Genomic DNA, 18,753 nt, shown 5'->3' with positions numbered 1-18,753 from the left:
CAGTTCCAAGTGGTTCTTCCAGGTTTGCTGATCAGACCACAATCCATTCATTACCTTTTCTGACATAAACATAAAGCCCCATTGTCTAGTAGTTAGTTCCTAAACCCTAAATCATGTCTAGTTATTGTTTCCCTATTTTAAATATTAACTGATGGGGGCTGTACACAGGACTTTAGGAGCTCCCTGGTTATTTCAATCATATTATACATATTAATCGATAACACAAGGAAGCTGTTAAAAGCAGGAAATACTACAAGGAAAAATGACCAAGAATGAAGATGAGGTGGGGTTTTTTTTTCCTAAAAGGAAGAAAAAGAAAAGACAGACTATAGGGTTTTAAATCACTCCCTAGAGTTATAGGGGCAAATATCAAGATAAAAGAACCCATTCGTGGTTCGTGAAAAGAGCAAAGTGCAAGATGCTAGGTAAGGTGAGTTACCATAGGGCAGCACAAAAGGGGACTTTCCCAGCGTTCCTGCCATCTCAAATTCCATTTTGCTGTAAGAGGGTGTGGACACATATTTAGCTAACGGTCACAAGAGCATTCCAGACGCCTTTAGAAGGCCTTGAACAGAATAAACAAGAAGATCAAAAAAAGAAGGATGCCAATTAGAAGAACACAGGTGCGCATTCCACGATAAAGGGAACTTGGCACAACCAACCTCAATTCGGCAGTTTATCTTGACCAATTAGACTGAGACAAGTTTCGCATGTTTTAGTCGATATAACCAATTATGTCCTATGTTTATGCACATGTACAGAGTCAGTATAACCAATTATATCTTATGTTTATACGCATGTACAGTGTCGATATAACCAATCATATTTTATGCTTGTGCGCGTGGACACTATGTGCTCGCACGCAGCAACCAATCAAAGCTTCTTAGGAACTTAGAGAATTGTATAAGAATGATCAGCTATGCTCAATAAACTGGCGACTTTGATCATCATATTGGTGTCCTGTCGTCCGTCCCCGCATGGAATCTTGCAACATCTGGTGACCCCCGACGTGATCCGGTAAGGAACAAGAGGGGAACGCTAACGACTGAAAAGGCGGGGGAGATTGCCGCGGATGCCGGTGGGCTTATAAGAAAGTGCCGGGCTGGTCGAGAGAGGCAGGAATCGTAAGCTTACGTGATAAAAGGCGGCATGGGTATCGCAGCATCTGCGAAGGAAAAGGCAGCCGTAAAGACATTTATGAGGCTGGTTGAAAAAACAGAAACAGATATTAAAAAGGACTCGCCTGTAAAGGAGGTGAGCGATCGGGGGAGGAGATGGGGTCTGCGCTTTCCAAAGAAGAAGAAGCGGTAGTTAAGCTCCTCCAACATATACTCTCAGAGAGAGGCAAAAAATATGATAAAGCTTGTTTAAAGCGGCTTCTACAATGGAGCAAGGACAGAAACCTTTTAATTAGTGTGGGTACAGCTTTTGAGCTTAGTACCTGGGAAGCTATCGGAACCTCCCTATGGGATGAAATTAGTGACGGGTCTAAAGAAGTTAAAGGTCTTGCAACTTTATGGAAATTGATTAAGACAACTCTGCAAGAAATGAAAGCAGATCGTAAAGCGGCTGCATCTGCTTTTGCTGCTCTCTCTCCAACCGCAAGCGAAGGGGAAAAGCGGGGAGAAAAACATAATGCAGCGAGAGAGACTTTTTGGAGCTTGTCTGCCTGCTCCTGTGCCCTTGACTTCTGCTCCGCTCCCTGGGACTGCCGATATTAATCAGCCATCTGACAGTTCCCAAGCCTCCCTAACCGTACGCTTAAAGGAAACCCTACAGAATCAGGAAGCGATTAAAAATCCGCCTACGAGAAAACAGCTCCCAGATACCACCGTTCAACATGAACAAATTATACCTAGCATATACCCTGATTCAAATAATGCAAATGAGGATTTGGCTACTATAATACTAGAGCAAAAAGAGAAAATGTTAGAATTGCTGGAGGAAATGCGAAAAAGAGACGGGGGTAAATGTAGGCAACCGTTGACGAAAAAAGCATATGAAAAAGCAGCAAATGCGATCGTAGAAAGTATGGACTCTTTTGCTAAAGTAGTGGGTAAGGCGGAAGAGAAATCCCCCAAGGATAAAATGCAGGAATTGATTGACCTGTGTGTACAAAAAGGGGAAATAATGCCCAAAGAGGGAGAAGGGTTTAAATGGAGACCTACAGTGGATTTGACCTTATTGTGGTATTACAAATACAGACTTACAGCCGCTGCAAAAATTTCAATTGAAGATACCCCGGAAAAAAAAACAAAAAAGTGTGTGTGGCGAGGTGGTAAATAATTCGGACAGTGATGAGGAATTAAACACCGAGGGAGATGTCATTAATGGAGGCAACGATCAACCTTTAAGTAACCTGCCTCTCGAGCAGAGACCTATCCCCTCTGCACCTCCCTATGAGGCAGATACATCCTCAGGAGAAGCTATAAAAAAGCGATGGAAGGACATAAATGATAAAATGTTAACCGAAGGTCTAAATCCTGTGGCTTTTCCAGTTACAGTCAGGCAGAATGCCCCAAACGTGTGGCAACCTTTCAATTGGGATTTGATAAAAGAAGTACGGAAAACAGTAATGGCTAATGGACTGTCTGCTCCGTTTAGTCAGGCGTTATTGGAGAATATATTTTCTGGTCAAATTTTAACGGGCTTTGACTGTACACAATTGGCTACAATGATTTTAACCCCGACTCAGCGTCTATTATGGAAGGTGAAATGGGCAGAATTATGTGATTTAGCGGCACTAAGAAATTTTGACCGCCCAGAAGGAGATCCGCGGTATATGATCACTGCTGCACAAATGATGGGGACTGGTGACTTTGCAGATGTTAATAGGCAAGCAAGGCTGCCGGTGGAAGCATTACAAGAATCAGCTTCCTTAGCTCTGAAGGCAATGTTAACCTTGCCTGAAGCTGGAAAGCCAGAACAATCATTTACAAGTATAAGGCAGGGTAATACGGAACCTTATATGTCCTTTATTGATCGTCTGCGAGATGCTATTGAAAAGCAAATAGATAATGCCGATGCCAAAGAAGCATTGATAATAAAATTGGCCATGGAAAAGGCAAATGCAGATTGTAAAAAAAAATACTACAATCGATGCCAGGAAGAGTGACACTAGTAGATATGATAGAGGCCTGTAACAAAGTTGGGTCTTTGGAGCATAAAACTACATTAACGGCCAATGCTTTTGCTGTAGCCATGCGAATGGATACAAAAAATGTTAAGAAATGCTATAAATGTGGACAACCGGGACATTTGCAATTTCAGTGTAAAGAGGGGTGAAACAAAGTGGAAGTTGGGCCTAAAATATGCCCTCGTTGTCATAAAGGGAGACATTATGCTAACCAATGTAGATCTCGTTTCACAAATGAAGGTGTAGCTCTGCCACCTCGAGGTACCCCGTTGCCGGGAAACTACAAGAAGAGTGCAAGGAGCGGTGCGATGACCCCAACAGCTCCAAAAGGATCCCAGAACGGCGCCAAGAAGGATGTCTGGCAGAATTGCCAGCCCGAACAGCTGGAAGTGCCAGAGTGGATGTCTCAGCAATAGAAACCATTCTACTGTGGAACTCTCAGGTACACCGTGTGCCAGTAAACGCACAAGGACCATTAGGTAATGGGCTTAGTGCCCTGTTGTTGGGACGGTCTAGTATAACATTACAAGGAATTTTTGTGCTTCCCGGGGTGATTGATGCGGACTACACAGGTCGCATTTATGCTATGATTTGGACGCCATCTCCACCAGTATCGATACAGGAAGGAAGCAGAATTGCACAGCTAGTCCCTTTTAAAGCAAATGTACCATGTAAGGTTAATCAACAGCGTGGCAATGCAGGGTTTGGATCTACGGGATTAGAAGCTCAAATTATGTGGTCAATGGAGATCAATAAAACAAAACCTAGTATATCAGTAGAGTTACAAAATGCAAAGAACAGGCCAGAAAAAATAAAATTACAAGCATTAGTGGATACTGGAGCAGATGTAACGGTTCTGTCGTGGGAGGACTGGCCTGTCACTTGGGAGCTTTCTGAGATGGATTCGAAACTGTTCGGTGTGGGAGGATTATCAAAAACTCGACAAAGCAAATATATGATTCAATTGATTTGTCACAATTCAGTTTCTTATATCAAACCTTATGTAACCAATATCCCTATGAACCTGATAGGTAGGGATGCATTAAGTCAAATGGGATGTGTGCTTAGTACAGGAGACAATTTTGTGGCGCGGCCATTGACGGGCAACCATGCCTAAAACTGAAATGGAAAACAGAGGAACCGGTTTGGGTAGATCGATGGCCGCTGACTGAATCTAAGGTCGCCATCTTGAAACAGTTAGTACAGGAGCAATTGGAACAAGGGCACTTGGTGAATACCACGAGCCCTTGGAATACACCAGTTTTTGTCATTCCAAAAAAATCTGGGAAATGGAGACTGTTGCATGATTTAAGAAAAATAAATGAAGTCATGGAAAATATGGGAGCCCTTCAATTAGGGTTACCCACGCCTACTATGATTCCACAAGGATGGAACATTTTGATTATCGATTTAAAGGATTGTTTCTTTACAATATATTTAGACCCAAAAGATGCAGAAAAATTTGCCTTTTCTATCCCCACCATAAACAAACAGGAACCCATGGAACGTTATCATTGGGTAGTTCTGCCACAAGGAATGAAAAATTCTCCAACCGTATGCCAATCCTATGTATCCCAAGCTGTAAAAGGGTTTAGACAACAAAATTCAGACTTGATTATTTATCACTATATGGATGATATCTTGATAGCAGGGAAAAGAGAGTTATCCAAAAAGCTCAAAGAATTGACTACACAACTGTCTGATTTTGGTTTAAAAATAGCACCAGAAAAGGTACAAAAAATGCAACCATGGAAATATTTAGGCTGGAAGATTTTAGAAAAAACTATAGTTCCACAAAAACTGGAAATTACAGACAAGATTGAAACATTGAATGATGTGCAAAAATTACTGGGGACAATCAATTGGGTTCGAACACTGTTGGGAATAGATAATGAGCTTCTGACCCCTTTATTTGAAATGTTACGAGGCGACACTACCTTAACGGCACCTCGACAATTGACCCCTCAAGGTAAACAAGCATTACAACAGATAGCAGATATAATATCCCAGAGTCAGGCTTTCAGGATTAAAGAAAATCTTGACATTAATCTTAGCATTTTAAACCGAGAAAAACAACCCCTTGGGATCATATATCAATGGGAGGGGAGTCACAAAGACTTGTTAATAATAGAATGGATCTTTTTAGCTCACCAGACCCGAAAAACCATATTTTCTCGAATTGAAATGATTTCAGAATTAATTATAAAGGGGAGACGTTGGATTATTGAGATTTGTGGACAAGAACCACACACGATCGTCGTTCCTTTGACTCAAGGATATTTACAATGGTGTCTACAGAATAGCCTAACTTTACAAATTGCTTTTGCAGATTTCGAAGGAAAGATAGATATTCATCTTCCTGCACACAAAATGTTTACCTTGCTACAGAATATACAACTAGAAGAAAAAGAATTGTGTGCAGAGTTCCCTACTGATGGTCCTACAGTATTTACGGATGGCAGTGGAAAAACAGGAAAGGCAGCAGTAGTTTGGAAAGAAGGTCAGGTATGGAAAAATCACGTTGTCACATGTGAAGGCTCCCCCCAAGTGGTGGAACTTCAAGCTGTAATAGAAGTATTTAAAAAGTGGCAGGATGTTGAGGTCAATATTATTGCTGATTCTTTATACGTGGTAGGTGTAGTAAAACGTTTGAGACGGGCTTATTTGAAAGAAATTGATAACATCACATTGTTTGAAAAATTTAAGATGTTGCTATTTCTGTTAAACCAACGGACAAAGTGTTATTATATAATGCATGTGCGAAGTCACACCAGTTTGCCTGGATGGATCACAGAAGGGAATAAACGAGCTGATTTACTAGCTAATCCTGTATGGACTGGGCCACCCCCCAATAAACTTCTGCAGGCACGTGGAGCTCATAGTTTTTTCCACCAACCAGCGAAAGTATTAGCCAAACAGTTTCAAATTTCTATAGCAGATGCCAAAGCCATCATTCAGTCCTGTGCTGAGTGCCAGAAATTATCTGGGCACAGAGATGGCGCTGTAAATCCTAGGGGTCTGCAATCCTTGCAATTGTGGCAGACTGATGCGACTCATGTACCAGCTTTTGGAAAATTGTGTTATGTTCATGTTTCTGTTGATACATATTCCTTGATGATATGGGCCACAGCACTTGCGGGCGAAACAAGTCGACATCTACAAACACACTTACGACAAGCATTTGCAGTAATGGGTGTCCCAGCCCAGATAAAAACAGATAACGGACCATGTTTTATAGCACAACGGACTCAGGAATTTTTTCAGCAATGGGGAGTTACTCATATTACGAAACACAAAAAGGGGGAGTAGGGAATCTCTCTCCACAAGAAAAGTTAGCTAAAGCCAAAATTAGGGGTAAGGTCATGGGTTTAGTTAAGAATCTAGAAACAGGGCAATGGGAAGGTCCATTTCCATTAATAACCTGGGGGCGAGGTTATGCTTGTGTTTCCACAGATACAGGCCCATGACGGACTCCCGCTCGATTTGTACGACCATCATCATCTGGAACATCCTAGATGGTGCGGCAATATGAATACCACCTCAGCCAAAAACTAACGTGTAGGTCACCTTGGCCAACATAACAGGTCAAGATTCTCTGTGCATTGCAACCGCATCACAAAGCCCACGAACCAATAGACAAGATGGCTATGACTTGTGCAGCGCGCCTGGCCAGCGAGCACATGCGTCATAGGTTGCAACTGAGGCGGATTTTGGCACCCGCTGGCCACGTGTGCTGAAATCCGTTCCTCTGCAAATGTATAAATACCGGGATTTTCCGAAGAGCATTGGGCTGGTGTACGGCAAGGCCATTGTTGCCTCCGTGGGGACGCCCACATAAAGCTGGCACCTACTGATTGCTGGGCTGAGTTCGCGGAGCAAGACGGCACAAGAATGTACAGATGGTCCATCCTTGTATGTTGCAAATGTGTTTAAAAATTAATTGATAGATCAAGTAAGGCTGTGTTAATTGACAAAAAAACAAAAAAGGGGGAATTGTGGACACATATTTAGCTAACGGTCACAAGAGCATTCCAGACGCCTTTAGAAGGCCTTGAACAGAATAAACAAGAAGATCAAAAAAAGGATGCCAATTAGAAGAACACAGGTGCGCATTCCACGATAAAGGGAACTTGGCACAAAGAGCCTCAATTCGGCAGTTTATCTTGACCAATTAGACTGAGACAAGTTTCGCATGTTTTAGTTGATATAACCAATTATGTCCTATGTTTATGCGCATGTACAGAGTCAGTATAACCAATTATATCTTATGTTTATACGCATGTACAGTGTCGATATAACCAATCATATTTTATATGCTTGTGCGCGTGGACACTATGTGCTCGCACGCAGCAACCAATCAAAGCTTCTTAGGAACTTAGAGAATTGTATAAGAATGATCAGCTATGCTCAATAAACTGGCGACTTTGATCATCATATTGGTGTCCTGTCGTCCGTCCCCGCATGGAATTTTGCAACAGAGGGTTTATAGGATCCAAGGGAAAATAGTCGGTCAGTCACCAGGCTAGCAGTTGGTAGCACCCAGCCTGCCTAGCTGGGAATTCTGCAACAATTTTAGTTGTCATGGTGCTGCTTATTCTAAAATCGTAATTACTGCTGTTTTTAAAACAACTGTAAGTTTGTCTATTAATTTATAACATATATAACACTAGAAGACAGCATGCACAGTTTCAAACAAGATGGCTTAGTATTTTATGTTTACTTAGGTTTAAGTTTTGAGAGTTTAAAAAGTTAGTTATAAACAAGCACTTGAGCCATTCAGCTTTGTCAAAAAAAAAAACCAACAAAAAACCCAACACAAACCACCCACAACACAGGAAGTAGGCAGATCTTTGTTAAAGAACAGGACTTTATATCTTACGATAGTAATCAACTGGTAAAATAAAATTTATTTCCAGGTTTGTATTAAACAATCATATCAAAACAACCATGAAAGCTTTTTTTTTTTTAAATATTGCACCACCAAGATGAAATTTTTATCCATTACCTAGTGAGTTATATTGCACATGGATAATCAGGTTTATCCATGTTTTTGATAAAAATACAATACAAAGGCAAGATAATTCAACATACTCCAACTGGAGCAAACTTGGGAATATAGAGTAACATATCTGACCAATTTGTATATTTGCATAAGCTGCCTCCTTACAGCCCTGGCAGATTTATCAGCGAAGTTTTGTTTCACAGCCTACTGGCAGATACTAATGCAATGCTAAAAAAAGGTCTGCAAGATCAGTAGGAACATTTGAAGAAAACAGTTTCAACAGCAATATCTACAAAGTATAGGAAAGTTATACAACAGACAACTGTTCCGAATTCAAATAGCTTGTCAGTCCCCCTTTCTCCCTCCCCCACACTGTATCAAAAAAAAAACCCCAAATCCCAACTCTGTTCCATCAGGAAACTTTTGGCCATCAAAACTGATTTATCATACCAATAAAATTTACTTTATTTAAAACTGTGCATACAGTACACTCCTGCCAGAAACTTACTTTAACTTCCAGATACCAAGACAAAGTAAAAACCATGGTTGCCTTAATGCACAAGAGGGCCAAAAAAGTATATAAAAATTAAAAGCTATTTGCACCTTGACACCTTGCATTTGTGGTCAGCATTACAAATTTGCAAACCAGGAGCAGCTACCATTTGCAAATACTTAGTTTAACATATGCAAGAGACCCTTTCAGTGATCTGAAACCAGTTCCAGATGAGGAATTACTGCAATAAAAAAAAATAATCTGTGCATTTGTTATATTGTACAAGTGCAATATTTAACAATTTCAAAATAAAAGGGTAACGAAAGTGAGTACACCGATTTATTCAGTACATCAGAACCAATTCTTAAAAGGCTAAAAAAAACCCAAACAAAAACCAAATTAAGTAGGATTTGCAGCTGGTCCCTCATGTTGACATCTCAATCTCAGGAGTTTAAACCCAAAGCTTTATTTAAGAGAAATCTTCCACTTTGAGATACAGTAATACAACCTTGCATTACAGGGACCACGTGTGACACTTGATAAAGAACTGAAGTTGTAACTTGTACCTACATACTAGGCAGACCACACCATTGCCCAGTTCAGAATGCAGTTACAGCAAATCCAGGGCTTAAGCAGCTTTAAGTTTCTTCAAATTCTGTGCTGTGCATATTCATAACATGAATTTCTGAACTGAAGCCACAGTTGGCCTGGATTAGACTGTTCTTATAGCTGTAGCTAGCAGTTTTCAGCTAGTCATTGGCAAGAACCCTCATTCATTTTAAGAGTCCAGGTTTCACTGTTCATAGTAATGCCTTGATTTCCAGTCTCTAACTGGGAGAACAATCTTCGAAAGTAAGTCATGAAGTTTATTTTGAAGAGAACACTCATTCTTGAATGCAAAACTAAATGTTTTCTGGCATACAGTTTATTGTTTAATGTTTACATCTATTAGTGCTAGATGAAAATGGAACTGTGGATAATTACATCCAGTTTACAAGAGATTAAATGTTTTTTTGCAAGTACTAGCTGTGATTAACATTTAAGGTTCAATTTTCTTCCTGAAACATTACAAAAACCATAAATGCAGAAGGATTTATGTCATTGGTAATAGAAATCTACTGTTGAAAACTTTTTGAATATTAGCAGTCAAGTTCTCATGATCAGTTTTAAATGTTCAACTGAAAAGTTGTACTATTAATGTCACAATTTAAATAGAGTTCACTATAAAGGTGGCTTGGGAAAACCTAAACCTATATATGTAGTTTCAACTGCAAAGTGAATTCTATATAATATACACTAAGTTAGCATACAATATAAACAGCTATATCAAAGTATTAACATATATTTAAAAAACCTGTAAATTTTAGATTCTGGAATAGCACACAAGAGCCCTTAGAGCTGTGCTCTTAACTACATGCGCACATTTATAAGGAACAGGATTCTCAGCCTGCAGTAGCAGTGGTGAGCTGCTGTGCTGCTACCACACTAAGGTATAAGCTAGCAAATCTGCACAGATCAGGAACCTGCTGACAGTTCTTCACGAAGCAACATTTTGTTTCAGCCCACAGGGTGCCAAGTCTTCTCTGCATTAAGTCTCTCACCACTGTTGTGGCCTCAATTGTTCTACTTACAGCCCACAGAATTTCACCCTTAGTGCATTACAGAGCACCTACGTGCATTTCCACCTGGTTGGATTTGCATGCATTTAATCAAATTTATCCGTTATTAAAAGTAGTATGTTATAATGCATTAAACTTCTTTATCATTTACTGTCAAGTAAGGGGAAGGAAACACAGCAGTTTTAACACATTACTGTTAGATGTTGACAATTCTGATCAACTGAGGCACAATTGTAGATGGTGACCAACAAGCCATACTTAGGTCATTGAACTAGTAAGTGTACATTTACTTACAGTAAAAAAATCATCTTTCACCCCCCTTTATTACGTCTACTGAGATTCTTTTGACTCCCCTTGTCTCAAGTGCATCAGATGTATGCATTACCAAAGTGAAAAAAACAAGAAGGTCCATGTAACTTAAATGTTACATGAAGTCTAATGTGCAATCAATGTAAAGTGTTATGAACACTGCCCCAAGGGCATGTGACTTCCTGTACCTGTATTATGCTATTGGACAGCAGACAATCAGAATTCACTCCAGCTTCAAAATAATATACATAACTGCCCATAATCATTCCAATCCCTCTGCAAATTGCATTCTGTGGCTAGTTTTTTCAGCGCCTTAATTTAACTTGATTATAACTGGAAGCATCTGACTATGATTTAGGCATGCTTGTTACTATAAAAGAAATAAGCCCCTCTTCAAAATTATTGTGCAAGTATTTTAATAAGATTTGCACACATCTCAAAGAATTCTATTGTATGACTCCCTGGTCTTGGAGTTAAGTCAGCTTTAGAAGAGTCAAGCGAAGAGGTCACTGATGGGGTAAGGGATATATCTGCAGATTTTCCTTGTGCATCAGCATCTGAATCTTTTTGACAGGATCTACAGTTGCTCACAGAGCCTGATCTCCGTGGAGTTGCAGCCCCAGATTTTGCTTCAGTAATTTCATCTGGGGGACAAGTGGAAAGAGGAGGAAAATTAGTTATCTGTATCAAATCAGTCATAGGAACAGCAAACATCTTCCCTTTCTCACACTTCTAATCTTGTTTTTTAAATCTTAATACATAAACAGCTTTTGCAAATGGTATATTGTTGATACAAAATAAAAGCTTATACATATAGCAACACAGAATCAACTGTCCTTATGCAAATTATTCTTGTGCTCTGAACTGTGCTCCAGGACTATCTGATTTAGTTTAGACCAGCACTCACTATATTTTTCATTAACTAGTTTCAGCAGCTAATAGTTCAATTGATTTAGTTTAAACTTAAAACAGAAACAGGATAGCATCATAAGGTTAAGTCAAATAACAGTTCAAACACTTTGTAGATGCTTTTTGCTAGTATTAACTTTATTTTTATTATATTTGTTTTCTTTCTATTTGGTTATTTATACTTTGTTATTTGTATTTTTATTATAATTCATTGATGCATTAATTGCTAGCGTCTACATTAATTTATCCTTCATTTTTGGAAGTTTTTCCCCTTAATATGCATTTGGGCTACAGCAGTTTAAGTTTACTTCCAAGATGGAAGTACCTTCAGTATGCGGAGGAAATAATGTTCTGCTGAAGTATCTCTATTCTTACTTTAAATACTCAACATTAGTTTTGACTCACACCTGGCACCAGAAAAAGTTATTTCCAGGAGAAATTAGTGAACACAGGAAAGATTGCCTTTTCACATTCAAAGCTACTTTAAACTACAGTTTGACAAGAGGAATAGAGAACAGTTAGCTGTGGCAGAGGGAAAGGAAAGTCAAGTCAGCTTCACTATTGGAAGAGAGATGCCAAACCCATGCCCTTGGGTTTGGGCTTTCCTCAAGGAGTTGAGGCAAGGACTGCAGCAGGCTGCCCCCCCCAGATGCATGGCTCTAAGCAGTCATCTCCCCTTCAGCAGGGATGTCATTTGTCCTATACTGCAGTATTTATCTCCCGTATCAAATACTAGTGGATCTAAGCAAGCACTTGTATTGTCAGAAGGGACAAGGCAAGAACTGCAGTGCCAAGTCAGATCAGGTTAAACTGTCATGAGACACAGCCTTAGCCATCATATACTGTAATCCAGCCATATTCCAGTAAATCCTTTTTCCATGCCACATGTTTTCCTAGGCATGTCATGTACACCACTGGACGTAGGTAATTCTGCTTTAGTCGACTATGCCCTTAAACAAGCATTATGACCAGTCTACATTAGCTCCTCCATTTTCAGGAAGATATCTGACTTAGGAGTTTGTGCTGGTTTTGGCTGGGATAGAGTTCATTTTCTTCATAGTAGCTGGTATGGGGCTACGTTTTGGATTTGTGATGAAAACAGTGTTGATAATGCCGAGGTGTTTTAGTGCTGAGCAGTACTTACACAGCAACAAGACCTTTTCTGCTTCTCACACTGCTCCACAAGCAAGTAGGCTGGGGGTGCACAAGAAGTTGGGAGGGGACACAGCTGGGACAGCTGACCCCAACTGACCAAAGGGATATTCCAGACCATGTGATGTCATGCTCAGCAATAAAAAGCTGGGGGAAGAAGGAAGGGAGGACATTCGGAGTTATTGCATTTTGTCTTCCCAAGTAACTGTCACATGTGATGGAGCTCTGCTTTCCTAGAGATGGCTGAACACCTGCCTACTGATGGGAAGTAGTGAATTAATTCCTTATTTTGCTTTGCTTGCATGCACGGCTTTTGCTTTACCTATTAAACTGTCTTTATCTCAACCTATGAGTTTTCTCACTTTTACCCTTCTGATTCTCTCCCCCATCCCACTGGGGGCGAGTGAGCAAGCAGCTGTGTGGTACTTAGTTGCCAGCTGGAGTTAAACCACAACAGTTACATGCTGTGTTACTGTCACTATAAAATAGATTTTTCTACAGGTTAGTCCAACTGCTTTCAAGACTTCATTTACTGCAAGCATACAATTCCCATCTCAAATTTTGTCTACTACTAGCATTGGTGGGTTGGACCTGGCTGGCAGCTAAGCCCCCAGCCAGCCCCTCATTCACTCCACCCTATCTCAGTGCAATGGAGGAAGAGAATTGGAAGGACAAAAGTGTTACAAATATTCTGATAAGTTAAAATTTTATATAAGCTGGGTTTGATCAAAAGGTAAAGATTGTAGAACATAGGAGTTTGAAGCTCACAATATAGTCATAGAAACTTAGGAACATACAAAATGTGCTGTATACAATCATAAAAAGAATAAGTATTGTCTAAAATTAGTTAACCATAGAAACTTCGACCGATTTGTTAGTTTGTAGTGTTTTGTCCTAAGAAACTAAGAGAGATCGTTATGGACCTTAGTTCTGTTGCTTAGAAACCCCACTTTGATCAAGATTCCAGTTAGTGGAATTAAGTAAGATTAGCCAATGAATGTTTTAGTATAAGAATATTGATAAGGTGGTGTGACTGAGGGCCAATCACTAGAAACGTTGAATTCAAGAATTAACATTGAATGTACTTTTATGTAAATCTAATACATGATGGCGAAAATCGTACTGCGCAGAATCACATAAGAGAGGTCAACTATCGGACAAAGTGAGGAAGACTATGGAAGACCACCAGAGGGCTTCTGAAGACCACCAGAGACTTCACCACGCCTGCGTAAAGGGACATTTACATATGCTAATGATTTATCGGACAGTTGATGATTATGTATGACATTTCCCAGAAATTTAGTGAATATGTATAACAGGTGTGTATTTAACCTGCATGATTAAACCAGACAGGTGCACACACTAGGTGGAGTGATCCCCTGTGTGCCCAGCGCTGCAATAAAGGAGTGCCTACTTCTTAACTTCTCATTGCTGTTAAGGAGTTTTATTCCGGATTTCGGCAACAAAAGCAAGAAAAAACTCATAGGTCAAGATAAATACAGCTTAATAAGAGGAAGGAGAAAAATAAAATAAATAAATAAAAAAAAGTGATGCAAAGGCAACCACTCACCACCTCCTACAAGCAGACTAATGCCCAGCCAGTCTCTGAACAATGGCTACCTTCCCCAAACACCCATCCCCTCAGTTTTTTTGCTAAGCATGACATCATATGGCATGGAATATCCCTTTGGTCAATCTGGGTCATCTGTTCAGGTTGTGTCCCCTCCGAACTTCTTGTTCACCCTCGGCCTACTCATTGGGTGCAGCACAGTGGGGAAAGAGAAAGACTAGATACTATGCAAGTACTGCTCAGCAATAGTCAGAACACTGGTGTGTTATCAACACTGTTTTAGTCACAGATAGAAAACACAGCACCATACAGGCTGCTATGAAGAAAATTAGCTCCATCTCAGCCAGATCCAGTACAGCAATGTACAGCCCAAGTCAAATTCACATGCCTAGATGCCAAGCTTTATCTTCACTAGGAAAATATGTTCACATGCTTACTTCAGATCTAAATTAATGTTTAAATTTGGGGGTGAGGCCCCAAAGGCAGTTTAGGTTGATCCAAATCTCTCACCTCCCACAATCCTTCCCCTTTTGCACCAGTGGTATTGTTGCCTCAAGCCTTCATAAGACTGATTAACAAATAAGAAGGCAGTGATAGCTTAAAGAAAAAAAAACTAAGACATGAGAAGTGTGATATGCTTGCTATTCAAGGACTGTTTAGATTATGTGTACTCAAGGTAAAGCTTATCTAGTTTAAGATTCTGCTTACAATAGAGGATGCTTAAGGAGTGTTTGGATAAAAGTCAAGACACCAGATAACGGACATTTCAGAGTCACAGACTTGCTAATTAAGGACATACATCCTCCTTGGGCACTGAGAAACAAGGGGGTGGCGAGAGAAACAGAGACCCTGGTGTCCTCAGGTGACGCATGACCATAAAAGGACAAAAGGAGTAGGGGTATTCTTCCTCAAACAACCACCGAAGACCACCAGAGACCCCCGTGCAGGCGTAGAACACTCTGGGATGCTCAAGAGAACACCACGTCATGCTTGCTCAACATAATGAATATGCAATAGTTAGGTGGAACATATGTATTAGATAGGCGTGGTGTTTTAACTGTAGTGTATAAGTATGGACTGAAAACCTCAGTAGGAGTGCTCGATTTGTGGAAATCTTCCACCTTGCACCCTGCGCAGAATAAAGAATAAAGCAATGTCTCCTCTCTAAACATACTTTGTGTGTTTTGGGAGTTACTTTCTGATCAGGTAACAGTATTAGTGCTGGTGCAGACACAAAATGGAGCAGTTCAGGAGTTGATATAGCTAAAAAGTGATTAAGGGATGAAGCAGCTAACCATCTGGTCACAGGAACACTAGACCAGGAAGGAATAAAGAAACACTAATTCAGATCTAGCTTGGCTTAAACTAATAAAGGACAACACTTACTTCACTTGTAAACAAGTAAATTAAATCATGTTTGTATTTAGTATTATTTCCCTTACAATTCCATTAACTTATGCAAGTCTTCACATACCATCAATGCTACGGAAGTCCAGTAAGTACGTCCTGCTGTCCACCTGATACAACTGTAGACTCATTTTGGAATATGCACTTGTCACTGGATTCTTCCTTCGAACACGCAGATAGTATGGATTTACAACCTAGTACAAAAGAGATTTCAGTTAGTAACTGGAACTGCTTGAGAAGCACTGCATATTGTTTTTCTTATTTCAACTCACTGGTATTTTATCAAGTGATTTCAGACTTGCCTGCCAGAGCATTTTTTTTTTCCAACAAAAAACAACCAAACAAAAAAACCCCACTCAACACATTCCCACAGCCCCAGTAGAAAGGTTAAACACATTAGCAAAATTTTTCCTGTCAGCATAAATAAGTCTCCCCCAAAACCCTTCCTGCACAGCAAGCACAAGCAGTCAGCACAGGCACATGAGATTATTTTCCAGCACAGGAGAATGTAGTTTCAGACTTCTAGGCTATGTAACTACACAGCTCAAACAAAAAATTACTGTTGTCTGCTGTAAAAATCCTTTATTATTTTACCTTCCATTCATAATCCAGTTCTTTAATTGCTCGACAAACTTCAGCCATGATATCATTAGGTCGACTCTGACTCCGTATTCCCAAGTGCCACTTAGCTCTTCTTACACCTTGGTGTTTTGACTTCTGTGGATTCAGCTCATCAAGAGTATGGCGGGGACGTGGTGCTTCAGCTACTAAGAATGGCACTCTTTCAGGATGAGGGCGAGACAGATTGTGATCATCAAGAAAAGAATCCGGTGGGCTTGTAGCCAAGTAGAAGTCTTTGGCCTCATTCATTATTCTTCTATTATCTATAATGAGGTGATAAGCAACCACTAAAGGGTCCTGATGATTTTGGCTGTATAGACAACTTAGCACTTCCTCTTCAGTGCATTCAAACTTCTCACACACTTCTTTTAAGGCTTCATCATCAATCATAGTAGAACTATATGATGGGTCTTCAGGAAACAAGTATTTGGGAAGGTCCTGCTTAAACCATTCATGTTCCCTAGATTAAAAAAAAAAAGTCTGAATATATATATATGAAGCAAGCCTTTCAAGTATTAAATTATTTAAATAATAAAATTATTTTTAGTCTGTACAAAAACCCCAGTTGTCAGTCCAAGTCCCCTTCTGCGCAGCACAACAGCACATAATGTTAAGTAATCACCTCCTTCACAAGATTTTGCTAGATATTTTGCAGGAGACTGAAAAAAAATCCTCTTTCCTGTAAGGGTTTCAACTACCTGATCTCCAAAAAGATCTTCGTATAACTCAACCAGCTTTTTATATAAATGGTTGTGGGATGCTTTTGTTTGTTTTTACTGCCACTATCTTAGTTTTGAGATATTTTCAACTCTTCCCATTCACTCCCCACCAGGGGGTGATGTATTTAAGCCACCTTAAGGTCTTGTGAAACAGGATACCCTTTGTATAAACAATGCACGCCTTGCTAACAACTGTGCCCCTGAATAAGAACTAAAAGACTGATAAGAAGGGAACATCCTACCCCAGGAGGCACCAACCGAAAGTTGAATAATTGCTAATAGGCATGAAGTCAGCAAACATCTTCGGTAACTGGGGGACAGGTAAAGGCGGCAGGGGGAGATCAGACCACCGACTCAATTCAAGACCAAAATACTTACCCCCCCCCCACTCTCCTTGAGCATGCGCTGTAGAATAAAAGAACACTGTACCTTTAATTCGAAGCGGGGAAACTTTAACCCAATAGAAACTGTGGTAGATAAGTGACTACCAGTAATAGTTTTGGGGAAGAACTTTGGAAATTGAATATGTATATCTAAACTGTATAAATTGCTTGCCCATTTAGGTATGAAGTGTGCTAGCTTTGTGGATTACCACCTAGCCTCCATCCTTGCGCAAACATGAATTGGAATAAAATACCTCTGCTCTGTGTGTATATTGGCATTTCGCACACTGGGTAAACAACCCCACTTGTGGGACAACAGGGAAAGTGAGCGAGCAGCTGTGTGGTGCTTGGTTGCTGGCTGGGGTTAAACCATGACAGCTACCCACTGGAGTTGTCCCTCCCCAACTACATACATAACAAATTGAAATCTTGATACAGAATAGTTTCTTTGGTAGATATTTGGACAAAGATTTTTGAACATTCAAGTCACATGCTCCCCACCCCCAACAAGCTGCCTATAATTTTTTCCTTCAGAAAACCCCCTGCTGTCTCTTCAAGACTTAAAGAGTTGAGGGAAGGCTATGGAAGAGTCCATCTGTACCTCTTTACTATTGTATCCATGGGCTAGTATTCATAAGAGGGAAAAGGAAATATACAGAAGGAACCAAATACTTAAGCTGCCCAATCATACAGAAAAAATAAATTGTTTTGTGTGCCTAGAGTAAGCTGCTTAACTAGCCAAAAGATATGGCATGACACTAGTTTTAAAAGTATCCTAGTCTATAGCATAAAGACTTTCTACAGATTTAAGAGCTGTTATATGGCTCAAGCTCTAGTCAGTATGAGCCTGAGAACGTGCCTCAGCACAAATGCATCGAGCAAAACGCACTTTCATCATAAGCAAGTAGTTAATTTGGAAGTAGAAAAAGCTTTTCCTATACGACTACAAAGCACAGCTCTAGCTGAATAACTGAGTCAAGAGGAGTATTTTGTTACTATTCATTGCAGTGGGCCTCTTCCCTTGCACGCACACACCCCCACCCCCAAAAAATTAAGGTATTCAATTAAACTCAAGAGTTTGTCCTTTAAACTGAGATGACATCTCTCATGGCTAACAATACAAAATTGTTTAGGATTCAAAATCCATCCATGCTCTGTAGTCAATGTTTTTCAACATCTTTTTCACATCACTTCTCTTCCAGACTTATTTAACATGACTTAGATGAGTAGATAGGAACTTAGCTTAAGTTTTACAATGTTTAGTTCTCACAGTGCTTTGATTTCTGCAAAGAAGTACTTCCCATTGTAATAAAGTAGCAAGGGATGTGTGTACCACATTTTGTTCTACTGAAAGAACATGAACATTGCCAACTTCCTAACTTCCAACCCTAAAAGAGGAAGCATTTTCACTGAGGTAGTATTTCAGAGCTCTT

At 40.0% G+C, this 18,753-nt stretch overlaps 1 protein-coding gene and 1 long non-coding RNA gene across 2 annotated transcripts in view; one reads left to right on the top strand and one right to left on the bottom strand.

The window, feature by feature from the left end:
* The window catches only part of LOC138683444 (uncharacterized), a 423,605-nt gene that overhangs the window by 141,543 nt on the left and 263,309 nt on the right, over window positions 1–18,753 (top strand). The gene's annotated exons all lie outside the window — the stretch shown is intronic.
* Window positions 8,024–18,753, bottom strand: part of LOC138683434 (5'-AMP-activated protein kinase catalytic subunit alpha-1-like) — a 35,570-nt gene continuing 24,840 nt past the window's right edge. Inside the window, exons 7-9 of the mRNA XM_069775202.1 lie at window positions 16,192–16,678; window positions 15,665–15,791; window positions 8,024–11,203 (exon numbers count right to left, since the gene is read on the bottom strand). Coding sequence (XP_069631303.1) covers window positions 10,959–11,203; window positions 15,665–15,791; window positions 16,192–16,678 — 859 coding nt within the window. The 3' untranslated portion in view covers window positions 8,024–10,958. The remainder of the gene's footprint in view (window positions 11,204–15,664; window positions 15,792–16,191; window positions 16,679–18,753) is intronic.

The sequence above is a fragment of the Haliaeetus albicilla genome, chromosome W, assembly GCF_947461875.1.
Source record: "Haliaeetus albicilla chromosome W, bHalAlb1.1, whole genome shotgun sequence".
In the NCBI taxonomy this organism is placed as follows: Eukaryota; Metazoa; Chordata; class Aves; order Accipitriformes; family Accipitridae; genus Haliaeetus; species Haliaeetus albicilla.
This window is presented reverse-complemented; position numbering and strand designations above follow the sequence as displayed.